Below are 26,782 nucleotides of genomic sequence, written 5' to 3'. Positions count from 1 at the left end.
ATGTTAGGAAACAGGATTTTTTCCTTTTGAATCTCTGGGAATTTGCAGTGTCTCTCATATATAAGAGATGTATTATACATGATAGATAAATATTTGAGTGTTGCCAATTTATCAACTCCCTGAAACAGACTTTACATTAGGACTTAAAAGCAAACATGGCCGGTGCCGCGGCTCACTAGGCTAATCCTCTGCCCGCGACGCTGGCACCCCAGATTCTAGTCCTGATTGGAGCACTGGATTCTGTCCCAGTTGCTCCTCTTCCAGTCCAGCTCTCTGCTGTGGCCCGGGAAGGCAGTGGAGGATGGCCCAAGTACTATGGGAGACCAGGAGGAAGCACCTGGCTCCTGGCTTTGGATCGGCGCAGTGCGCCGGGTGTAGCAGCCATTTGGGGCAGTGAACCAATGGAAGGAAGACCTTTCTCTCTGCCTCTCTCTCTCTCTCACTAACTCTGCCTGTCAAAAAAAAAAAAAAAAAAAAAAAAAAAAAAAAAAAAGGCAAACAAACATTAAAGAGCTTTTTTTTTTAAAAAAATATTTATTTATTTATGTTTGTAGACAGAGTAGGAGAGAGAGACACAGAGATATTCCATCTGCTGGTTTTTTTCCCCTAAATGCCTGAAACAGACAACGCTGGGCCAGGCTGAAGTGAGAAGCCTGGAACTCTATCTAGGTTCCTCCTGTGAGTGGCAGGATCATCTGTTGCTTTTAAGGTTCATCAGCAGGAAGCTATGTTGAGAGCATGGAGTAGCCTAGACTTAGACCAGGCACTCTGATTTGGAATTTTTACTTCCTAAGTGATGGCTGAACAAGTGTGCCGCGGTGCCCACCCCTTAAGGCACTGTTAAGGCAATGAAGATTCTGTGGCTTGCAGAGTAATGCAGTGATTTGTAATCCTTGTGATGGTTCTTTTCTCTGCCAACCAGTACCTTTCCAGTTACTCATCTGTTAATTTGCCTTTGAAGACAACTCTTAGATTTGTCTATGTCTTTGTGTTTACTGTTGCTTCAGCTCAAGCTGTTTTCTTCTCTCTAAACTCAGGTCACCACATTATTCTCTTTCACCCATTTTACACATAAATACCTTTTTAAAGAGTGAACATTTGGAAACTCATTCAAATCACCTCCTGCACTGAAAACTCTGTTTGTTTCTCCTAGTTAATATAGTACAAAAGCTAATGCTGTTGACCTTGAATACTCAGATCATCATTTGCCTGTCTGTCTTCCTCGGTGGTCCAGTCTCTGGCTTTGCCGAGCTCCTGTTCTTCAGACCCTTTCTTTAGCCTGCCTCTGAGGCCCCTTCCTATCACATGGTCTCGAAGCTCACTTTGTCCTTGTTCCTCATTCTTGGCTTGGGTCACTCTGATTTTTTTTTCGGGGCTCAATTAAAGATCAGTTTCTTAGAGAGGCATGTCCTGCCTCCCTGCTGAGTTTTTCTGCCTTTTCCATTCTTTCTCTTGGTGCTCTGGGTTTTCCTTTGAAGCTTTTATTCCAGTTTGTGTTTTGGTAAGTGTGTATTGGTTTAATTGTCTACCCTCACTGGACAATAGATACCACAAGAATAGAATTATACTTATTTTCTTTTCAAATCTGTGTTCTCTACTGAGCATTTGCTCAATGCATAGTAGGCTCTCAGTGGCTATTTCAGTGAATAAATTTGAATTTACCTTGCAAGATGGGACCATAGCAGAATAACACATATGTTTATACTCTTATTTTCCTCATATTGAATCTTTTTGCCTGGTGTCTGCATTTAATGCTAGAAGTAAGTAGGGATGATTTGCTCCTACTTCCCACAGAATGGAATATTTATTAGTATCAAACTGTACACCAGAACTGGCAACTGGCCAGGTACATGTGCTGATACCTAAATGACTTCTTTCTCTTACAGAGAGAAAAATAATGTAAAGTTGTTATGCAGCTTTTCAATCTATTCCAAACTAGGAAAGAAACTCAAGACTTTTAAGAATCCTTACCTACTTATTGCTTTAGAGTTTATTCATGCTGATATCTGGACTTATTGCTTAGAAGGTTTTTGACCAATAGGATTTCAGCATGCAGTGCACTAAAACAAATGTTTGGATTGGCTTAACCACCTCTGATGTCATAATTTCCTCATTAGGAAGTCATAATTTCTTGAAATCACATTGTACATATAACAACGCTTGTTATTTTGTTTCATTATAAGAAAGATAATCTACCAAAAATAAAAATGCTGGAAGGAGGAAGATTTCTTTGATCCACACAAACCTTTTCCATTTACAGGCTTTGGTAATCTATTACCAGCAGTTGAAGCTATCTTCTCTACTTTCTTTTACAACTGACGTTGTTTTATTTTTCATGTTTGTCAGTTAATAGGCAAATGGAGGAATGGACCTGCTTAGAATTACTCCTTCAACTCATAGTTCTGTTTCATCTCGACTGTTAAAGCTTAGCATCCTTCTACTTCTTAGCCTTCCTGACTCGAAAGGAAAAGCAATATGGACAGCTCACCTGAACATAACGTTTCAGGTGGGAAATCGGATTGTATCAGAACTAGGAGAGAGTGGAGTGTTTGGGAATCATTCTCCTCTGGAAAGGGTATCTGGTGCGGTGGTACTTCCTGAAGGTTGGAATCAGAATGCCTGTAATCCTTTGACCAATTTCAGCAGACCTGAACAGGCAGACTCTTGGCTGGCCCTCATTGAACGAGGAGGCTGTACTTTCACACACAAAATCAATGTGGCAGCAGAGAAGGGAGCAAATGGGGTGATCATCTATAACTATCCAGGTACAGGCAACAAAGTATTTCCCATGTCTCACCAGGGAACAGAAAATATAGTCGCAGTGATGATAGGCAACCTAAAAGGCATGGAACTTTTGCACTTGATCCAGAAAGGAGTTTATGTGACAATCATCATTGAAGTGGGAAGAATGCATATGCCATGGCTGAGCCATTATGTCATGTCTCTGTTTACCTTCCTGGCTGCCACAATTGCCTACCTTTTACTGTACTGTGCCTGGAGACCTCGAATGCCCAATTCTTCCACCTGGAGGCGAAGACAAATGAAGGCAGACGTGAAGAAAGCTATTGGTCAGCTTCAAGTTCGAGTGCTCAAAGAAGGTGATAAGGAACTAGATCCAAATGAAGACAGTTGTGTTGTTTGCTTTGACATATACAAGCCCCAAGATGTAGTACGTATTTTAACTTGCAAACATTTTTTCCATAAGACATGCATTGACCCCTGGCTTTTAGTACATAGGACTTGTCCCATGTGCAAGTGCGATATTTTGAAAACTTAAGAAACCTGGAGAATTTTCTGAAGATGTAACCAGATCTTTCTAAAGATCGAGATTAGATGAATGCTGTATTGCACTTCATTTATAGAGAAAATTTCAACTTTAGCTTCTCTGCCTAACTACCAAAGGGGGTGAAGTTTCTGTGTTTAAAAAATAAAACTCCATGTCATTGCCCATTTAGTTGAACTGTTGTCTTTATCACCGGTTTTATTACTCATTTTTGCCTTTACAAAAAATAGACATTAATATGTTTAAAATAGCACTAATCCTTATTTTCACATTGCTATGATTATGACATAGATCCTGCAGAGAATTGGGCATACTATTTTAAAATTTCTTCAATACTGATTTTCGTACCTTGTTTCCTTATTTTGATGTGTTGTTATATAAGATAATTTATGTCTTAGTAAAACTTCATTATAGGATTAGATCTTGATTTAATTTTCATGGTTAATATATTTTATTAATACTCAGGAAATATGGTTTCCAAAACTAATTACTAGATGGATAATATACTCTAAATAATTATTTTACATGGTAGTACTTTTATTATATAACTGAAACTGTTAGAAATTCTTATAGGCCTCATTTAAGGCAGAATTACAAACATTGAATTCTATTTGCCAAAGCTCTTTATCTCTTAGCATGATGAGTTAATCAGCTATGGGAGCAGATTTCCCTTCTATAACTTCCCTAGTGAATCCTTTTTTTTTTTTCTTTTCTTCTCCAAAATAATAGAGAATATTTCTCTGTTTGGGACCTTTTGATAACACAGAGTTGAAATTTTGTTTAATTCCTTTTCCATATTATTTCTTTTGCCTCTGACTAAACACCTATGTAACAATAGGAGGCTGAAAGATTTAGGGTTTGTTGTTTTGATGATTATCTGTCTGGATGATATGGTAAACCCTTGATGAAGAGCTTAGATAAAACATTTTGTGAATCTATGTGCTAGGACCACATTGTTTTTTAAAGTAATGTGAAATGAAGTCAGATAAATGGCATTTGGGAGAGAGAAATCAACTATTGTAAGCTGAAATTTTCATACCGTTTGCTGGATCCTTGGGGCTTTTGCTTCTTCCTGTTTACTGCCTTAAGTATCGTGCTGTTAATTCATGATTCTAACTCCCTTAATCAGAGTGAGAGCCTATCAAAAGTGCCCCCGCTATGTATACAGGCCAAAGTCAATTATTTCTAAGATGACAAAGGTGACAAACGTTAAAATATACCTCCCACGAAAGTGCATGGCGATAAATGTGGCTGCCCCTGTTTATGACTTCACCTGTTATTCTTTAGCTTTGAAGTCATATCACACCGTTGATAATGAGGGTCACAAAAATGTAAGCAGAACAAACAGAGTATGTGGGATCTTCCACCAGGGATATTTGTTCAGTTTGGCAAAAATGTTTGATAAGAGCATCTTTGACCTTTAACTGTCACATTGTCACCCTGAAGTGGGGATTTCAAAGTTTTTATAATCAATAGTTACACCTTTTAAAAATGAATTGGGCTAACTTAATACTGGAATATTTGATGTTCCTGCCCACATCCTGCTTCTTCCCTTAAAATCTTGTTAGATTAGTCATTAATGTCACAGTCTGCTGAGAAATGAGTTTTCTTACTCCTGTCATCCATGTATTTGTATAGACCATGTAAGCGTGAGAAAGTGAAGCTCTCAAGTAAACTGAGGCTATCCTCTTTTGAAAATTGAAACTACACACAGCCAACAGACTTCTGAGAAAGTTTGCATTAAATAAATGTAGTACAGTGGTTTACATGACAAAAATACAGCACTTGGAGCTGAGGTAATAGTATTGTTACTGAACTGTCTGCTTTTACTTCATATTTTGTCGCAGTGCTAATATTTAATTATTTTGTTAAACTTACCATTTTGTTGGAAATATTTTCTTGGTACCTGATAGCTCTATAGCATGGTCACACCTGCTTTCAGATTTTAAAGGGCATGCACTGTATTCAGCTTATGTTTTAGTTTAATGTGCTACCTGCTACGATTATATGTACTTTAGTGATAAAATCCATCTTATAACATAAAAGTCACCCTGACAACAGTAGAAATATTTAAGCCAGTAGATTTACAGCATGCTGTAATCTCTACTCTGATTGGCTGTTTTGTCTTTTATGTCATAATCACATCATGAAATAGTAAGCAGTATCTAGTATTATAGCATTGAGACTGGGGTTTTTTTTTCCAATGTAGTTTTTCTACTTCTCTCTCTAATTAAACATCTGAAACTCATAAGACAGCATTAAGAATTTCTTACAAAAACATGCTGGAAGATGGTGGATCTTCACTCAGAAGGCTTTTTTCTCTTCCTTGTTTTAAACTGATTGTCAACAGATGTGGACGCCACATCTTTTTGTTGAGTTGGTGCTCAAGTCACTAATTGGAACAAGAGATGACTCTACTCAAGAATGGCACTTGGAGAAACAACACTGCATCTTCCTGGCTTCTGAAGTTCACTTTTCTTTGGCTGTTTAGTCAGTACTCTTGCACAACAAGTGCTGTTTGGACTGCATACATGAACATATCATTTCATGTTGGGAATCGCATGTTGTCAGAGTTGGGGGAGACTGGAGTATTTGGAAGGGGCTCTGCTTTGAAGAGAGTGACAGGAGTTATAGTGCCACCAGAGGGAAAAACCCAAAATGCATGTAATCCTACTACCAGTTTCAGCAGAACAAAGAACTCAGAGACATGGCTAGCACTTATTGAACGGGGAGGTTGTACTTTCACACAGAAAATCAAGGTGGCGACTGAGAAGGGAGCCAGTGGAGTGATCATCTATAACTTTCCAGGAACTGGCAATCAGGTTTTCCCCATGACTCATCAGGCATTTGAAGGCATTGTTGTGGTTATGATTGGTAACTTAAAAGGTATGGAAATTTTGCATTTAATTCAGAAGGGAGTTCATGTAACAGTCATGGTTGATGTGGGGAGAAAACACATCATCTGGATGAATCATTATTTTGTCTCTTTTATGATCGTCACAACTGCTACCTTAGCATATTTCGTTTTTTATCATATTCGAAGACTTTGGATAGCAAGGATTCAGAATAGGAGATGGCAGCGATTAACAACAGATATCAAGAGAGCATTTGGACAACTTCAACTTCGGGTATTAAAAGAGGGAGATGAGGAAATAACTCCAAATGGCGATAGCTGCGTAGTTTGCTTTGAACTCTATAAGCCTAATGATATAGTTCGTATTCTGACTTGTAAACACTTTTTCCACAAGAATTGCATTGACCCCTGGATTCTAGCCCATGGGACATGCCCCATGTGCAAGTGTGACATTCTTAAAGCTTTGGGAATTCAAGTGGATATTGAAGATGGAACTGAATCTTTACAAGTCCTGATGTCAAGTGAATTGCCTGAAATCCTGTCACCTAGAGAAGAGGAGGCAGATAATGAACCTCCTCCTGCAAGGATATCAGATAAAGCAACCCACGTGGAGGAGAACCCGACTTCTCAGAATGATGACCGCCAGGCTGATTTAGTTGTGGAAAACGTTCATCCTTCAACCTTGACAGCTTGAACTTTGAGGAAGTGGATTAAACCTGTTTGTCAAATCAGGTCCTAATACTGACAAGCATTTGTCTGTTTAAAGTGTGGTTTTTGTGTCTTTTTTTTTTGTTACTTTAGTAATTTTCTACATTCTTTGTCAAGCCTCAAAGAAAAAAGAAAAAGGCCTAGCATGATTTTTTTTAAATTTTTGAGCTTTGCTAAGCTTAACTTTTTGTCAATATGTTATTCCTGTGAGTGTACATATGTTTATATCTATGTACACATGCATGTTAAAGCCGAGGACAAACTTTTTTCATAAATATTTTTGTACATATATTGGGCTGTTTTGTGGTAAGAAGATTGTTAATATATTTGCATATTTGTTAAAACACAGAAAGTATCAATTAAGTTTGATTAACAAATTATCTTTTTATGTGTTGGGAAAGTAAAAATCAGCTTTCAATAATATATTGTACAATATGTTAACTGATTAATCTTTGTGCTTTTTTCATTCTTAGCATGAAACATTTGCTGTACAGAATTTTATTACTCTTAATCTTGAACAGTTTGTTCAAGCAAATCATATATTGTGTATTATCTACATAGAGCAATTGAAAAGATTCAAGCATTCTTTAGGCAGCAAATATTTCAGCACTCAATATATTGTCATTATAATCTTTACATGTTCACAGTGCATGGAAAGATTTAAATGATAAAGAATGCCTGTGATATGTAGCCATGGATTATTTACTTTCCATGTGTTCTACCCATTCCCTAGTTTATTTTCTGCCATTAAATAAAATGATGTAAGTGTGCCAAATTATTTTAGAGTTAAGTAGTTTCATGTAGCAGTGATTATTATGATATTTTGCAGGTTTTTTTGTTCACCAAATTCTAGGTGTCTAGCATAGTATTTAGTACTCAATATGTTTGAAACAAAAATTTTAATGAGTAAGGATAAATATTAATTCATAACCTATTTAATATGAAAAACCAGGTAATTTAATCCTAGTCATACAAAATAATGAGAAAAAATGCTGAAAATTTTCACCCTAAATCATTCTAACAAATATTAAATTATAATTTTAGTTCAGAAGTTATTGTTACAGTTTACCATATAAAATGTCCACAAGGAGCTCTAAGCTCTCTAACACTAACAATGGAATATGAATTATTGGACAACCCCAGAGAGAGATCTAGTGAAGTGCAATTTTGCAAATTACTCAAATTCTGAATTCCTGGAATTCAGAAACAGGCGGAAGAGGCAGTAGATGGCTCTAACTACAGCTCCCAGGCAAGAATATGTACAGGAGGAGGAACACTCATCCAAGGCCAAAGAGAGTCAGGACACTGCCGAATCTGGGCAGATGATCAGATGGGGTAAGTTTTGTGTGGTTCTACACAGCCTTTTTTACACTCAAACTGGGGGGTTTTTATTGTGTTAATCACAAGAACTGTGCTTTGAAAGAACTGTGTTAACACCAGGGCTGCTGGAGGTGTTAGCAGGAACACTGTTTTGAGTGCCATTTTGAGTTTATCTTGGAGGGGGGCAGGTAAAGTGGAGAGTAAAGTCATTTTCTGAGGATCCAAGAATTACGATACAGCATGCTGTGAAAACCACTGCTAAGGAGATCAGCTCCCAAGCCAGGAAAAGCTGCTGTTCCTAGACTGGCCACTCAGTATTCCAGTCTCTGCCACTACAGGCTGATGGAGGTGGCTGGATTGATTTCCACAGGTTGCCCTGGAAAATCACTGGTGCTGTGGAAACAAGTGTACCTGGTAATGTTGGCCAAGTCTGACTCCAGAGACATAGGATCGTTATCATTACAGTCTTAGGAAATTCATGCAGGATACCCTTTCCATGATAGACTTGACACTTGAGCAACTTACTTGCTCTGCACACCATCAGTACCACTGCGCTCTCTTTCCATTTTTCTTCTGCACCCTCATTGATTTCTCCTTTCCTATCCTCCCCTCCCATTTCTTTCCTTTGCTCATCAGTATCAGCTTAAGCCCCAGTTTACCCCTTTGTAACAAGTAAGTCTGTGTCTACGTTTATTATAATATACTTCATTTAATGTGAACATTTAACATTTATCACAATGTGTATGTCTTGATTTGAGAAATTGTACTAAATGCTCTTTAAAGGATCATTGGAATCTATATTTTAGATGGGATAGGAAGCATTATGCCAGAGAACTCGAGAACTGTTGCTGAGTGCTTGTCATGTACCAGACAATGGACTAAGTGCTTTATGTGCCTATTTTTTATATATCTGAACAAAGTAGCAGTTTTAATCCTTGTCTTTAGAATGTTGTAAACAGATCGATAAACCACTTTTATTCTCACTTTTGTACCTGGAAATGGCACTGCTATGTCAAATGTTGGTTATTATTCATTGTGATAGATTTGTACTTATTTTGCCAGCTATACCATTTTATCTTGTACCTATTGATGGAAATATATTGTGCCATAAATGTATAGATCTGTAACATGAATTACTTTTCTGTTAATACCAGTGTCATAACAGCCTTCCCTGCAGTTCTCCTTTGTGTATGTTTTCCCATTCTCTGTTAATAAAATTTTGATTCCCTACTCCCTACTTAGTAGGGAATTGCTGTTCTTGCTTTTTTCATTATTGGAATATATTAGGTTGAATACTTTGCTAAATAGGAAAATATTCTAAAGCACTGTGCATGGATGATGTTTCAGGTAAAATAATTTACTGTTTTTACATCTTACTTTAATGTTCACTGCACTGATATCCGTGTCTATTGCTCAAGAATTGTTATAATGTAATCATCCTGTAATGTTGGCCAGCCATTCTTTGCAATAATGTGAGCCCTTCAGAAGGTCTAGTGAGTGCTAATGATTTGACTTTTTTCAGGGATTTAGCTTATTGTATACTTAAGGTGTTTACCCTATCTCTAAATTCAGTGATTATTGAAGTAACAGGAAATAGTCAAGTGTGGGGAATCAACAGTTTGGGGAAACACTGAAGCAAAAAGTTGTTTTCACTCATTGGTTTTGTGAAAGGATCATTTTAATGTCAATTTCATCCTCCTCAAATGCCCTCAAAGGCTGGAGCTGTGGCCATCTGAAGCCAGGAGCCAGGAGCTTCTTCCTGATCTCCCACACAGGTGCAGGGGCCCAAGCGCTTGAGCCATCCTCCACTGTTATCCCAGGCCACAGCAGAGAGCTGGATTGGAAGGGGAGCAGCCGGGACTAGAACCAGCACCCATGTGGGATGCTGGTTTGTTTGTTTCTTGGGTTTTGTATTTACTGCATTTTCCTTTAATGTTAAGGGATGAAAAGTAGGGATAATTTTATTATGTTTACTAACACAGAAATATCTTGATATATATACATACATGATTTTCTAAAATGTAAGAACTTTAAGAGAGGGGCAATGGAGAAAATATAATTTAACCTTAGAGAAAGAGTTTGCTTCATACTGGTAGGTATTAGCCTTGTTTCCCTCACCCCTAGTCTGCCTGCCAAGACCTCCTCTTCCACAGAACACCATAGCGTGTTCCACGTTGACTCACAATTATGGTGCCATCTTTGTCAGATTTCCAGGTCTTGTGTCTCTTAATCATTTGAGGTACAACCTGGATGTGCTTTGCCATCGTTGATGTCCAAGGTGGTCCTCATTTCACGCTTCTCTACACTGTCACCTTCATGTCCAGGTCAGCAGTGTACCATGCCAAGCTCTATCATTCTTGAAAACTTCCCAGTTCACAGCACCTTTCTCAAAATTCCCTGACTTTGCTTGACTTCTCATCCCCACCACCTCGAAGTTTGTTCTTGACTCTCATTCCAAGCAAATTTTCTCTTAATCATCTCCCCAAAGTCCCTCTTTTTTCCATCTTCATCCTAGAGCCAGTTTTACTTTTATTCTACCAGGTGCCATCTAATTCCTTGCCTCCTAGACTCATGCCTACTATTTGCTTTTGGTACTTCTATTTCAGAGTAGGTAATTAGTACTCCAGTTATGGTGTCTGTTATCTGATTACATTCAGGTCTTTGCTTCTGTTTACAAACCCTTTATTAATCTCTTAACTACCTTTTGTATCCGCATAAAGCAGTTCTACTAAACCTTGCTGCACATCGGAATCCCCTGGAGAGCATTTAAAAATCTCTGTGCTCTGGCTGATCTTAAGACAACTCTGGATTGAGAGTAACTTTTAAAAAGTTACCAGAGAGGGGCCAGCGCCGTGGCACAGTAGGTTATCCTCTTCCTGCGACACCAGCTTCCCATATGGGTGCTGGTTCTAGTCCTGGCTGCTCCTCTTCCAATCCAACTCTCTGCTGTGGCCTGGGATAGCAGTGGAGGATGGCTCAAGTGCTTGGGCCCCTGCACCTGTGTGGGAGACCTGGAAGAAGCTCCTGGCCCCTGGCTTTTGGTCGGCACAGCTCCAGCCTTTGCGGTCATTTGGGGAGTGAACCAGCGGGTGGAAGACCTTTCTCTCTGTTTCTCCCTCTCACTGTCTGTAACTCTGTCTCTCAAATAAATAAAATAATAAATCTTTAAAAACAAAAGTTACCAGGGGTTTGTAAAGTGCACACAAAACTGAGAACACTGCCACGGGGCTGTTCCAAAGAGCCTTTACATTAATCAGAAGTGACCAGTTTCACCCTCAGTATCCTTCAGGTTGCCTTGTTTCCACTTTATAAAGGGTTAAATTTCATGGAAAGCAATGGAGAAAGGCTTTTGGGACTATGAAAGAATGGAGAAACAACATTTAAAGAAGGAATTTGAATTAAAACTACTGATTTGGGAAGATGGGCAGTATAGTCAAAGAGCAATGTGAACCAAAGTGTTTTCATAAAGAATTGTTGGGTGTCATGTGCAATTTTTGCTAAGGAACTTGAGAAGAAGATAAGGAACTCAAAAAGCTGTTGAAGTAATCCAGGAGCAACCAGATTGAAATAGGAACTAAGGCGGTGCTAAAGGAATTAATGTTACCTCCAAGAGAACATGTTCTTCGATAACTTTATTTCCTGATAGGAATTTTCTCCTTCATTTTTCAATGACTCAGGCTAACACTGAATTCAGAACTCTTCTATACCCATACTTTAAGCTTCAATCCATCTCCAACTTAACAACACATCACAGAAATAGAAGAACTAAGGAAGAGTGATAACCCCTGGGATTTTGGCTTTAGCCACTAGGTTATGATGATTCCATCCAGTGAGATCGAAAATAGCAGGTTAGGCAAGCTTGGAATGGAAGAGTTTACCTTTTGAGTATGGTGAATTTGAGGACTTTGGGGTGATACTCGCTACATAGCTGAAAATATGTTTATACTATAGTAATTAAATAATATACATGCAAAAATTTAACAAAAGTCTTGATTCATGGTGAATTTTAAATTGTGATTTGCCAGCAGAACTCACTCAGAAGTTATATTTACATTAGTGGTGATTTTACAGTATTCCAGGAAGATGTTGTGTGCGTTTACCAAGTGGAAACTCATTTAATACCAACAGCAACTGTATGAGATAGGCATTATTAGTATTTCCGTTCTTAACTTTTGTGAAAATTTTTTGTTTCCATTTGAGTGACAGAAACAGGAAGACAGAGCTCCCATCCACTGGTTCACTCCTCAAATGTTCACAATGATCAGGGCCAAAGCTAGAAGCCAGGAAGCCAATGCAGGTCTCCCACAAGAATGGCAGGAACTCAATTATTGAGACATCACCACTGCTTACCAGGGTTCGCATTAGCAGGAAGGGAAGTCAGGAGCCTGAACTAGGTATTGACCTCAGGTATTCTGATATGGGACAAAGTCTTTTTTTTTTTTTTTCTTAAGATTTATGTGTTTGAAAGTCAGAGTTCGGGGAGGAAGGGAGGGAGGAGAGAGAGAGAGAGAGAGAGGGTCTCCCATCCAATGGTTCACTCCCCAGATGAATTGTCAATATTGGGCCAGGCCTAAGCCAGGAACCAGGAGCTTTATCCAGGTCTCCCATTTGGGTAGCAGGGTTGGTCCAAACATTAAGGCTATCTTCTACTGTTTTTCCTGGCCCATTAGCTGGGAGTTGAAATGGAGCAGCCAGGACACAGACTGGCACCTGTGTGTTGTGCCAGAGTCTCAAGCAGTGGCTTTACCCACTGTGCCACAATGCCAGACCCATGGAACACAGGCATCTTAACTGCTCGGCTAAACTCCCACTTCTTTGCATTCTTAGGATGAAGAAATTGAGACACAGGGAGACTGAGTATTTGGCCTAAAGTTCAACAGCTAGTATTTGATAAACCTACATTTGAGCTTAGTCTGGTTCCATGGCTCCTGATTTAACCACTATGCCAGCAGATTGGTAAAACTGGTTTTTAAGGACAGAGTGTTAGGTTGAGTCCAGTTGTGAAGGTTTAAAGAATTGGAACAATGGAAGAAAAATCCAATTGAAGGCTTTAGAAGTACTAGCAGGAGAATGAAGTGATATCTCATGAGGTCTCAACATAATTAGGAAAGTTAAAGGAGTGTGTTTGAGGATGAAGGCATGTGCAGGGTGTACCTGATTTAGTGAAAAAAGTTGAGATGTAGGACTGGATCATTCCATTTAAGAAGTACTGATTCTGAAGTGGGGAGCTGTCATGTAAAACATGGTCATTTAGTCAGAGATCATTTGATGTAGGCTGTCCTTGTCCCAGACTTTGAAAGAGGTTAAAAAGTAATTTTAAAAACTCTAATAATTGATTTCACTCATTTTAAAAGTTCAGGCATAAGAAGCAAGCTGTCTCTCAAAAATAGCATGTGCTTCTTTACATCAGATGGCCTGCATGCAGAGGTTCTTAAACTGGCAGCATCCACATCTCTGGGAACTCTTCTCTGTCCTATTACTGAACTGCTAAGCCAGAAACTGGGGACCAGCAGTCTGTTCAGCAAATCCTGCAGCTGATTCTGGTCCATACTGAAGTTTAACATTTACTATTTATGAGTGAAATAAGCATCTTGTCATTGAAAAAAAAAAAAAAAACCCTTAGGTCATTTATAAGAGTTCACACAGTTGTCATCAAAAATAGTATAAATGAGGCCGGCGCCACAGCTCACTAGGCTAATCCTCCGCCTTGAGGCGCCGGCACACCAGGTTCTAGTCCCGGTCAGGGCGCCGGATTCTGTCGCGGTTGCCCTTCTTCCAGGCCAGCTCTCTGCTGTGGCCAGGGAGTGCAGTGGAGGATGGCCCAAGTGCTTGGGCCCTGCACCCCATGGGAGACCAGGATATGTACCTGGCTCCTGCCATCGGATCAGCGCGGTGTGCTGGCCGCAGCATGCCAGCCGTGGTGGCCATTGGAGGGTGAACCAACGGCAAAGGAAGACCTTTATCTCTGTCTCTCTCTCACTGTCCACTCTGCCTGTCAAAAAAAATAGTATAAATGAAAGAAATTACACATCTTAATGCCTACTATACAAGTAGTAGTTGCTATTACTGTATTAAGTTGTGATGAGAACCTATAGGCATATTTTATATGTACAGTTAGTCTGGCTGTGTGTACGAATACTTGCCGCTTTTCCTCTGCCAGTACTGGCTCCTCTTTTACTATTCATTTTCTTAATTCAAGAGCCAGAGTGACAGGCAGATGGCTCTTATGAATGGTTCACTCTCCAAATGTCTGCAGTGATCAGGGCTGGGCCCAAGGCCAGAGACGAGAGCTGGGACGTCAAGCCAGGTCTCTCAGGAGGTAGCAGAGACTCAGTCCCTTGAGACAGCACTGCTGCATCCCATGGTCTGCAATGGCAGGAAACTGGAGTCAGGAGCCAGAACCAGGAATCAGACTCAGGACTCAGATACGCCTGAGTGGATGCCTTAACCTCCATATCAAATATCTGCCCCCTGTCTTTCTTTAACCTCACTATCATATCTGCTATAGGAGTTGTAAGGAAAACTAATAGATTTTGGCAAATGTACTATTTTTAAAGCAGTATAGAAAATGGAAGGGCAATTTACACATTATATTGGGCAGCCCTCAGTGAGCATTTATTATAATTCTACCTGTTCACTAAAGGACTGAAGAGATACCAACATTCTAAATCAGTGAGCCGTAGACAAGAAGTTCTAGGTTTAGATTCATAAAACCAACTTTATAAATACTAAAGGGAGACTCAATTTAGCTTCCATTAAAAAAATGTGGTTGAAAATAAATGTAAGATAAGGAAGAGTTACACAGAGAGATGAGAGAGAAAGAGGTCTTCCATCCTATGGTTCACTCCCCAATTGGCCACGACTGGAGCTGCACTGATCCAAAGCCAGGAGCCAGGATCTGCTTCCAAGTCTCCCACACGAGTGCAGGGGCCCAAGGACTTGGGCCATCTTCCACTGCTTTCCCAGGCCACAGCAGAGGGCTGAATTGGAAGTGGAGCAGCCGGATCTTGAACCTGTGCCCATATGGGATGCCGCCGCTTCGTTAACCCGCTGTGCCACAGTGCCGGTCCTGATTGTGAGATCTTATTTGTATGCCAGATCTGTTGATTCATTCTTCAATAGTTATCGATGGTCATGGAATACAGTGGTTAAACTGTGCAAAACTCCTGCTCTATATAATTTTCTGAGAAGAAAATATGTATGTAATATGTAGGTATTGGAGAAAAATAAGACAGGAATCAGGGAGCTGTGGACGATGGTTGCAGTTTTAGATAGAGGAGCCATTTCCAAGAAGATAAAGAGTTGAATAAAGACCTGAAGGGAATGAATAAAGTTCTACTCAATAGTGACCATGTGCAGAGGAGAGCCACCAGCTTGCTAAGTGGGTATTGTTCTCTGACAAGGTAGATGACAATGTTAGCTGCCTTCGTATTCTCAATAATGGCCTTGGGAAGAATCTAGATTTCCTGTGTTAGTACAGGGGCTAGAACTCGGTGAAAGGATGGCAGCTACAGCGAGAATGTTGCCACCCGGAGACAGACAATTTACCAGAAGTTGATTCTGCCCATAGGTTATTACCAGAGAGCAGAGTTTTTCTTCCTTAAAGGAGTCTGAATCTTTTTGGATGTCCTTTAAGTGGGTGGTGCTGATGAGGGAACTCAAGCTTTAGGAATGTGACAGGATTTATACCCTTGAGTTCCCTCAGAATCCTGAGTCAGATGCTGGGATTAAAAAACAATAACACTGTTATGCCAGGCTTAGTTGCCATCTGGTGGAAAAATAAATAACTACAAGGTATAAACTGCAGAATCCATTCAGCAAATATTGAGAGCTGCTATCTGCCAGGGAAATTTAGTCAACAAATTTTAGGCTTGTTTTCTTTAACTTAATGTTTGCTTTTCAAATTGATGTACTTTCCAGAAAATTTCTTTTTTTATTTTCATTTTGTGCCTTCATCTCACTGCTGTTGGTCATTGGATTATCAAGAGTAAATAGCATACTGTCCTATAGACTGGATTGTGTGGGGAGCAACTGGGAGCAACTCGGACTAGACTAAGTTACTGGAATTAAGACTTATTCTATGCATCTGCTTTCCCACAATATGGCACTGAGAAGGGAAACAGCTTCTACACAGCTGCCTCCAGTTCAACCAATAAACTGTGGGACCTGCTCCTGATTGGAGGAGAGCAGCGTACTCGGTGTGTGGGTAGCAAAGTTGGGATTGGTGGAAGAGGACTATAAAGGAGGAGAGAGACGGCATGCACGAGGAACATCTAAGGGGAACATCTATCTGAAGGAACACCTGTGCAGCCCCCGAGAGAGCCAGCCGGCGGTGTGCCGCTCCCCCGCGGAAGTGGGGAATGTGGCAGGGGGAACCGCCCTTCCACGGAGGTGGAAGGGTTGATAGCCAACCCGGGAAGAACCAGCAGCAAACCCGGGAAGGGCCGAGCAGACAAAAGAACAGCGCAGGGTCCTGTGTTGTTCCTCCACGAAGACGGGGAGCGACATAATGGTGCCGTGACTCGGATATGAAGCCTAGGCAGGGTTTAGTGTCGTTCCTCCATGAAGAGGGGGAGCGACAGATTGAAATTACGTTTTTGCAAAAATTAAAAGAGAAAGGAATGAATTAGTTGGATTGAGGGAAGGAGAGGGGGAAGGAGGAGAATACGATTATCTTAGAATTATACCTATGAAATGCATAAAATTTGATCTTAACAAAAATTTAAAAAAACCTCTCATTCAGCTATTAAAAAAATCTTGAGTGAAGTAAAAAAAAGATTAATATTTCATAAACAGCATTTGAGAGACCAGTAATTTATTCTCTGGTGTCCTGTGGATATAGTAGAAAATATAATGGTTTGGTTTTTAGAAATAACTTTCTTTCCCAACTTTTTTGTTATCACTGGTATCACTCATCTTATAGAACATTTCTTGATATATTACATCTACAAGAGAGCACCCATGTTGGTTGATCTCCCATCCATTGTGGAATATCTTATAAAATACAAAATATTTTTTTGACTTATCCTGAAATATAGAAGAATGCACAAATATGTGAAACAAATCAAGTAAATTTACTATAGAATCTAGGAAGTAGGTATAGGTATGTTCACTACAAACTTTTCTCAGCCTTTCTGTATAGTTGACCATTTTTATAACACAGTGTTGGGTAAAATATGCTTTTGGATGTCATGGCAATGCCTCATCCTTTCAAAAGTTTCTAAAAACATCCTCCCTGAGCTTGTTGAGGGCCAAGTAACAGTTTGAATTTTGGCATTGGCCCATAGATCACATTTTGTATTACACTGATTTTAAAAACACATTTCATTATATTATCTTATGAATATTTAAAATAATTGTTGAGGAAAGCGATATTAGCCCTGTTCCACCAATGAGGAAACCAACCCAGAGTGATTCCGAGTTTCTGCGTGTGCCACACATTGAGCTCTCAGGTCTGCTGATGCCCTCTAGTTTTTGTTGCTTTTTTTTTTCCCAGCTGAGAGACAAGTGGCACAGAATCCACAGACAAGGTGAAGTAAGCAGAGCTCCGCGGCTGACAGTGCAAATGTGCTAACACTGCAAAAGAGAGGGGAAACACATTTTGTTGTATTTGAGAAACATAAATCATTTTCAGAATTTATTGAATACTACGTAGTAGGAGGCTCTAAAAGTATTACACTGAATTTTATTTCACTGTTTTTCCTGTTTATTTTTGAAAATTTATTTATATAAAGGGAACCCATTTTATGTATTTTGTATATACAGTTTTATGAACATGGTGATACTTCCCACCATCATCCTTATTTTCTTTGAATATCTGTGATGACCTAACATTAGTTTACTTTACAGTCATAAGCTTAATTCCCCACTAAATAAAGAATTCAACAAGTAGTAACTGGAAGAGCACCACCGTTCCTTGGCACTATAGGTAAGGGCTATGAATAATCAAATCTCAACATGTCAGTTTCAATCATATATATATATCACATTTTTTGTCCTCTTTATATTAAGTTCCAAATCAGATAAAACATGTTTGTTTGGGGGCTGGCTTAGTTTATCAAGCATAATGGTCTCCAGTTGCATCCATTTTGTTGTGAAAGACAGTATTTCATTCTTTTATCGCTGAGTAGTATTTCATCATATATGTATACCACCTTTTCCTTATCCTTGCCTAGTCATCAGTTGATGGATATCTGGGTTGATTCCATATCTTAGCTATTGTGAATTTAGCTGCTATAAACATGAGGATACAGATAACTGCGTCATATGCTGATTTCATTTTGTTCGGTTAGATTCCCAGGAATGGAATGGCTGGGTCAGATGGTAGATCTATTTTCAGATTTCTGAGGAATCTCCATACTTCCTTCCATGATGGTTCTGCTAGTTTACATTCCCACCAACCGTGTATTAGGGCACACTTTTTCCCCACACCTTCAGCAGCATTTATTGTTTTTTGATTTTTGGATGATAGCCATTCTAATTGGGGTGAGGCAAAAACTCATTGTGATTTTGATTTGCATTTCCCTGATAGCTGGTGAGTCTGAGCATCTTTTTGTGTGTCTGTTGTCTATTTGCATTTTATTGGTTTAAAAATACTTATTCATATCCTTAGCCCATTTCTTAACTGGATTTTTGTTTTTGTTTTTGTTGAATTTCTTGAGCTTTTTATATATCTGGATATTAACCCTTTATCAGTTGCATAGTTTGCAAATATTTTCTCCCATTCTCACAGTTTCCTCTTCAGTGTGTTAAGTGTCTCCTTTGTGTTGCAGAAGCTTCTCAGCTTGATGTAATCCCATTTGTCTATATTTTTGGTTTTATTGCCTATGCTTCTGAGGTCTTATCTATGAACTCTTTGCCTAGGCCAATGTCATGCATTGTTTCCTCTGTTTTACTCTAGTAATTGGATGGTTTCTGAGATGCTTCTGTGACCTGGGAAAGCAGTGGGCCTTGCGCTCCTGCACCCATGTGGGAGACCCAGAAGAAGCTCCTGCCTCCTGGCTTTGGATCAGCACAACTCTGTCCATTGAGGCCATTTAGGAAGTGAACCAGAGAATGGAGGACCTTTTTCTCTGTCTCCCTCTACCTCTCAAATAAATAAATAAATAAAATCTTAAATAAAAAAAAGTCTGGTATTGTGATGCCTCTGGCCTGTTTTTATTGTTTAAGATTGCTTTAGCAATGCACTCGGTATTTTGATTGGGGTCACATTGAATCTCTTAATTGCTTTGGGTAGTATGGACATTCTGATGATATTCTTCCAATCCATGAACATGGAAGGTTTTTTTTTGGTGTCTTCTATTTATCTCTTTAATATTTATTAATTTTCTTTTAGTGGTCTTTCATGTCCTTGGTTAAATTTATTCCAAGTATTCAAAATTTTTCTTAGCTGTTGTGAATGGGACTGATCTTTCAAGTTCTTTCAAAGCCTTGGCATTGTTTGTGTATATAAATGCTATTTGTGTGTGTGTGTGTGTGTGTGTGTGTGTGTTTATTTTATATCCTGTAACTTTGCCAAACTGTCTTATGAGTTTCAATAGTCTTTTAGTAGAGTCTTTTGGTTCCTCTGTATATATAGGGTCATATCTTCTGCAAACAGGATGATTTGACTTCCTCCTTTCCCATTGATATCCCTTTGATTTCTTTTTCTTGCCTAATGGCTCCGGCTAAAACTTCAAGAACTATAGTGAATATCAATGCTAAGAATGAGTGCTCTTGTCTGGTTCTAGATCTTGGTAGAAATGCTTCCAGCTTTTTCCCCATTTGAAATAATGCTGGATGTGTGTTTTTCATATATTTACTTGATTGTGCTGAGGTATGATTCTTCTAAACTAAATTTGCTAAAGGCTTTTAGCATGGAAGTGTGTTGTATTTTTTATCAAATGCTTTTTCTGATGGTGTTGAGATTATCATATGATTTTACATCTTCAATTTGTTAATGTGCTATATCACATTTATTGATTTGCATATGTTGAAGCATTCCTGCATCTAAGGGATAAACCCCACTTGGTCTGAATGGATGATCTTTCTGATATGTTGTTGGATTCAATTAGCTAGTATTTTGTTGAGGTTTTTTGCATCTAGGTTCACCAGAGATGTTTTTCTGTTGTTCTCTGTCACTGTTGTATGTTTTTCTGGTTTTGGAATTAAGATGATGTGGGCCTTATAGAGGGAATTTGGAAAGACTCCCTCCTGTTCAATTGTTTTCAATAGTTTAAGAGGAATTGGGATTAGTTCTTTAAAAATTTGGTAGAATTCAGCAGTGAAGTTATCTTGTCCAAGACTTTTCTTTGTTGGTAGTGTATTTATTACTGATTGAGTTTCCATCTAAGTTATTGGTCTATTTAGATTTTCAGAGTTTTTATAACTCAATTTTGGTAAATTATATGTGTCCAGAAATCTCTATTTCTTCTAGATTTTCCAATTTGTTGCAATATAGCTGTTTGAAGTAATTTCTGATGATTTTTTATTTACATTTTATCTGTTGTAACATCTTCTTTGTCTTCTCTGATGTTATTAATTTGGATCTTCTCCCTTTATTTCATTTTTTGAGTAGTTTAACCAATGGCTTGTCAATTTTGTTTATTCTTTAAAAAGACCAGCTCATCATTTCACTGATCCTTTGTATCCTGTTTTTTTACTTAAATTTTTCTCTGTGTAGCACATCCTTATGCATCATTTGTAAGGCTGAATGAGTGGTGACAAATTCTTTGAATATCTGTTCATTTTGGAAGGTCTTCATTTCACCTTCATTTACAAATGAGAGCTTCATGGTTGAAGTATTCTGGGTTGACCATTTTGTTTTATTTTAGGACTTGGACTATGTGTCTCATTTTCTCCTTGCCTATAGGGTTTCTGATGAGAAATCTGCTGTCAATGTAATTGGAGTTCATTTAAAGGTAATCTGACATTTTTCTCTTGAACATTTTGGGATCTTTGTTTTATTTTTGAAAGTTTGATTAAGATGTATTGTGGTGAAGATCTTTTCTGTTCATGTCTATTAGTGGCTCTGTATACTTCCTGTAGTTGGTTGCTCATATCTTTCTCCAAATTTGGGAAATTTTTTACTGTTATTTCACCGAATAAATTTTCAAATCCATTCTGATTTTCCATACCTTTGTGAACTCTTAAGAGGCTTATATTTGGTAATTTGGTGGTATCCTGTAAATCTCAACCACTGCTTTTAGTTTTTCTGATTTTTTTCTCTTTTTTTCTGAAATGCTTCTAAAGATTTATTTTGTATCTCAGATATTCTTTCTTCTGCCTCATTGAGTCTGTTGTTAAGGCCTTTCACGGTATTTTTATTTGACCTATTGAATTCTTCATTTCTAATATTTCATTTTGATTTTTCTCTAATATCTCTAACTTCTGGCAGAAATTTTCATCCATTTCATATACACAATTTTTAATGCATGTATTTGCTTCTCTGTGTTATTGAGTAGTCATAGGATCATTCTTCTGAGTTGTTTTTCAGTCATTTATTCAATCTCCTCATCTACACAGTCTAATAATGAAGTATTATTGCATTCCTTTTGGGGCAGCATACTGTCTTCCTTGTTCATGTTTATTATATTTCCATGTTTGTTTTTATGCATCTGGGAAAACACTTGTTCGTATCTCCACTGAAGGCTTTTTTCTTTGAAATGTGTCTCTGTGGCTTATAGGAATGCCTGCTCCTTCAGCAGATATCCACAGGTGTGTGCTGGGTCAGACCATTGAGCTCCAGTCAGAGCTCAAGGATGGGGCAGGAGTGCAAAGTGACACACAAAGTAGGCATGGTAGATCTCTGTTTTAAGCAGTGGAGAGGGTATGATCATGTTGACGCATATTTACAACCCAGCCTCTCTTGCCAAGGTGAACCAAGTGCAAAGGGTGAGCCCATAATGCCTGTGTGTTCCGCCCATTCAGGTGTACAAACCCCACAAAGGATCTCTATGCTCTATTGTGTGAGCATGGAGTCCTTCACAATGACCCCCCCTCCTCCCATCACTCAGGTAGCAGTGAGTTTCTGGAGTCAGACCCAGTGATTGCCCAAAGGCTCAGCCACACCCCACACCTTTCTCAGTTTCCTTGTTTATCATGCCGTCTATAGGATACCCCCAGTCACAGTGTATAGGACTCCCACGGTCACAGGGTGCAGAGGATCCACTCCCTGGCCTGTCAGCCTCTCGGTGCACTGAAGGAGCTTCCCAATTCCTGGATCCAGGCACCTGCCTGACAGAGGTTGGTAGGTGATAGGAGGGAAGTGATGTTCCCTCCTTCATGGAACCAAGTGAAACCCCTCTCCCCCACCAACTCTCCAGGCCATACTCAAAGTCAGTGGGGCCACGAGGTTCTACCCCAGACAAGATCACCAGTGACATGCAGGCTGCTGCAGATCCCTCTCTCCTTGGTCTGTTCCCGGTAGTCATTGACGGTGTCCAGCTAGCTGCTGTATGACTATTTAGTCTGCTCTGCTCCATGGAGTTTCTTTTCTTTCTGTTGATTCTCCACTGAAAACTCTCCAGCTGTCCCCTGGGAACATGATTCTGTCTCTCTTCTTCTGTTATCTTCCTGCGTTCAAAATCAGTTCATCTTTTCCCTATTCAGCCATCTTGTATCTCCCTCTGTGGCAGTTTCCTGGCTATATGTTTTGAAAGTTGGCAGGGGACAGGGAATATCATCCGGCTGCTGGTTCATTTCTCCAGTACTACACCAGCTAGATCTGGGGCAGGCTGAAGCCAGGAGCTGACAATTGAACCTGGTTCTCCCACATCTGTGACAGTGACCCAACTATTTGAGCCCTTATGTGCTGCCTCCCACAGTGTGCATTGTCAAGAAACAAGAGTCGTGAGTGTAGCTAGAATTCAAACCCACGCAATCTGATAGGGGATTTTGGAGCCTTGAGCAACATATTAATCACTGTGCCAAATGCTTACTCTGATACATTAAAGTTTAAAAAGTAATTTTCTGTATCTCTGTATCATTACAATGAAGCAAAAAATAAAACCAAAAAAACAAACCAAGAAAAGCTTTCTTCTGTAGCATACCCAGAAAAAGCCTGGGAGCTTTCAGAGTTTCCCTTCACACAGTCAAGTACCTAATGAAGTAGGGGAAGAATGAGGGGAGGCTTGGCAGAGATGGCCTCTTTCACTTTGTGTCTGCATGTCTGTCCTTTTCTTTAGAAATCTACGTGTACCATGTCACTGCTCACTTTTACACTGTGAACATGTGGGGTTTGTTCCCCTTCAGGTAATAATGACACTTACAGTGTCAGAGATTGAAAGCCCAGATAACATTCCAATGACTTTTTTCCTTTTATATTCTTATGCTGCGGGGCTTAGTACATTTTTCAGTTCAGTCTCTGTAGTTACAACATAGAAGAGAACTTGTCATTGGCTTAGGGATATTCAAACCAATTGATGATGTGCAAAATACCCATAAAGGAAGACTGAAGGATCTGCTGTTAGCTGGAAAAAAAATTTTAGAACTCATAATATTGACAAGGTAAGACTGTCTTAGGCATTCTCTTTAAAAAACCACTTTATACTTTTCAGATAACTGTTATGTCTACTTGGGTATGTACTTATTTAAATTCTTAGAGCAGGATGTCAGAATTGGGCAACTTGGGATTTTAGGCTTTTTGTAAGAACTTTAGATTTGAAAAAAGGGATTTAGATTCCTTATTAAGAAGGGTCTTTTGAGAGTGACAGTCTTTTGAGAATACAATGGTCTAGAGGTATCCTTTACCTAATTTTTTTTAAAGAAAAGAAGCTACTTGCTATCAATTTTAAGCTGTAAAGTCTTCACATGTGATACAAAATGGGATTGACTAAGTCAGTGGTTCTCAAGCTTTTGAAATTCATGGATTAGGTAAAAAACAGATATAGCATTTTTGTGTTTGCTTTTGTCCCGAAAGATCATCAGCCACTACAACAAGCACAACAGAAAAACCTGCCATTTCCTATGAATAACATATTGTTTGTAACATATGACTGGTTGCAACTACAGTTTTTACTATTAGAACATTAACTATATTTAGCTTTCTTAAAGTGTACAGGAGTCTCCCCTTATTCACCATTTCACTGTCCTTGATTTCAAGTACCTGCAGTCAACTACAGTCTGAAAAGAAACAATTCTTAGGTTTTGACAAGTACATGTTGTTCTGAGTAGTTTAATGTGATTCTGTGTCATACCACACTCTTCTGCCTAAGAAATGAGTCATCCTTTGTCTGGCATATCCACACTGTATATGCCAACTGTCCATTAGTCTGTTAAGCAGTCCTCTTGATTATCAGCTTGACTGTAGAAGTACCATGGTACTTGTGTTCCAGTGACCTACATTTTCTTTAATAATGGTACAAGGATAATGATGCTGGCAATTCAAATGTGCCAAAGCAAAGGTGTAAAGTGCTCCCATTAAATCAAAAGGTGAAGTTTTTGACTTGATAAGGAAAGAAAAATGGCCATGTGCCTTTGCGGTTTGTTGCTAATGTCTTACCTGTGCCTGATATTTAAACCAGACTTTATAATACATATATGTTTGTACAGGAATAAACATAGAATGTATAAGATGCAGGCATCCACTTGGGTAATGGCACTTATCCTCCATGGAGAAGGTAGACTACTTTGTAGTAGTCGTTGTGTTTGACTTTTGCACCTTGAATCCTTGAAAACTGCATCCCACAGTTGTCAGCAAGTCAGCCTTTGGATTCAGTGACTTTCAAAGTCCATCACTACCACAAAGACCTAATGATGTCCCTTGAAATTCAACATCTTCATGGTATTACCATTATAGAAGCTTTAAAAATGCAGCTCCCATGAGGTTCACAACCCAAGCAAGAGGGAAGTAGTGGTGATGTGCTACACAGGGACAGGGACGTTCAACACATTTGGAGGGTAAGAGCAGTGTGTGATGCTTCACAAAGGTGATAGAGGGTAGCAGTGCATTCTCCTTCCTATCCCTCAGCAATCCATTTGATCCTTGTCTGCTGCAGCTTAGCTGAATGAGCCAGCAATGGACACATCACCACATTTGTTTGCACAGTGATAAAAGGGATGCGGAGCTCAAGAACAAGACTGAGCATAAATCTTGACTCGTGGGACCAGCATTGTGGTGTAGTTGGTTAAACTGCCACTTACGACTCTAGCATCCCTTATGGGTACAGGTTTGAGTTCCGTCTGCTGAACTTCCCATGCAGCTCTCTGTTAATGCACCTGAGAAGGCAGTAGAAGATGGCCCAAGTGCTTGGACCCTGCCCTCACATGGGAGACCTGGAAGAAGCTCCAGGCTTTGGCCTGGCCCATCCCCAGCCACTGTGGCCATTTGGAGAGTGAACCAGAGGATGGAAGACTCTCTCTCTCTCTCTCTCTCTAACTCTCTCTCTAACTCTCTCTCTAACTCTCTAACTCTGCATTTTAAATACATGAAATAAATCTTTAGAAAAATCTTGACTCCTCTGCTACTTTGACACTGGCCATTTATCTTTATTTTTGTGCTCTTGTTCTTTAGCTTTGTGTTATTAGCATTTGCTTTATATAGTTTTAAGGGCTAATACATTTTAATTATTTTCAGATTTTAGTTATCTTCTAAATGCATTTTCTTGAAAAAGCAAAGATTCATTTATTTATTTGAAAGATAGAGTTACAGAGAGGGAGAGGCAGAAGCAGAGAAAGAGAGAAGTCTTCCATCTGACTGTTCACTCCCCAGATAGCTGCAATGGCCAAGGCTGGGCTAGACCAAAGCTAGGAAAGGAACTTCATCTGGGTCTCCTACATGGATGCAGAAGTCCAAGCAGTTGAGCCATCTTTCACTGCCTTCCTGGGTGCTTTAGTGGGGAGCTGGATGCGAAATGGAGCAACCAGGACTTGAATTGGCACCCATGTGGGATCCTGGTGCTGCAGGTGGCAGCTTAACCTGCTATGCCACAGTGTTGGCCCCAAAATGTGTTTCTTGTCAAAGTGACTTGATGACTTAAATTTTTCATGGCATTCCAAGTTCTTGGCATAAGGCCCAGAAGGCATCACAGGTCTTCCAAGTCCACCCTTCTCTCTACCCTCCTCCACCATACTCCAGGTTCCTTCACTATAGCCCAAGGAGTGTTTCTGATGTTCACTGAGCCAGACTGTGTTCCCCATTCCCACTGTCCCTTTGTATACCCTCATTGTTAAATACACCTTGCAGCCCTCAGACCTCTACTCACCTCCTTGGCAAAGTCTCAGTGACTTCTCTCAGCCAGGGATTCTTGGTAGAATGTGGGTTTGTAGACAGTTTCTGGGGAGGCAGCAGATGCATGTCATTTTGCTTACTGGTATGTTCTCAGCACTGATCCCACTGCCCTACACATAGTGAGCCTTTATAAATATTTAATGAACAAATGGATGAGAATAGCAGAGGGAACATATGGAGAGTGTTGAAGGCTAAGCAACTGTTTTCCCTTATTGGAACGGGACTTATGTTCTCAGAGTAATAGAAATCTGGAAAGGTAGGTTGATGGAGACTTGAAGAGATTGGCACTGCATAGAGCCTGCAGAGAATCCCTTGACTGGCTTAGGGCATTCAGAGTGATGCGATTAAAAATTATTGACATTTATACCCTGGAAAACTAAAAATTGTTTGAATTCTAGTGAGGCTAGAG

General features: G+C 39.4%; 3 protein-coding genes across 13 annotated transcripts in view; all 3 read left to right on the top strand.

Annotated features, from left to right (window-relative positions):
* CADPS2 (calcium dependent secretion activator 2) overlaps window positions 1–26,782 on the top strand; it is a 665,654-nt gene that overhangs the window by 201,194 nt on the left and 437,678 nt on the right. The gene's annotated exons all lie outside the window — the stretch shown is intronic.
* Window positions 1,887–3,450, top strand: RNF148 (ring finger protein 148). Its single transcript, XM_051849755.2, has one exon. It carries the CDS (start codon window positions 2,366–2,368, stop codon window positions 3,275–3,277), a length of 912 nt encoding a protein of 303 aa, XP_051705715.2. The 5' UTR covers window positions 1,887–2,365; the 3' UTR covers window positions 3,278–3,450.
* Window positions 5,182–6,902, top strand: RNF133 (ring finger protein 133). The gene has a single exon (XM_008258276.4). The coding sequence runs from the start codon at window positions 5,692–5,694 to the stop codon at window positions 6,829–6,831; it is 1,140 nt and encodes a 379-aa protein (XP_008256498.1). The 5' UTR covers window positions 5,182–5,691; the 3' UTR covers window positions 6,832–6,902.

This window comes from Oryctolagus cuniculus, chromosome 3 (assembly GCF_964237555.1).
Source record: "Oryctolagus cuniculus chromosome 3, mOryCun1.1, whole genome shotgun sequence".
NCBI classification, from domain to species: domain Eukaryota; kingdom Metazoa; phylum Chordata; class Mammalia; order Lagomorpha; family Leporidae; genus Oryctolagus; species Oryctolagus cuniculus.
Note: the sequence above shows the minus strand (reverse complement) of the source record. Positions and strands in the feature narration are given on the sequence as shown.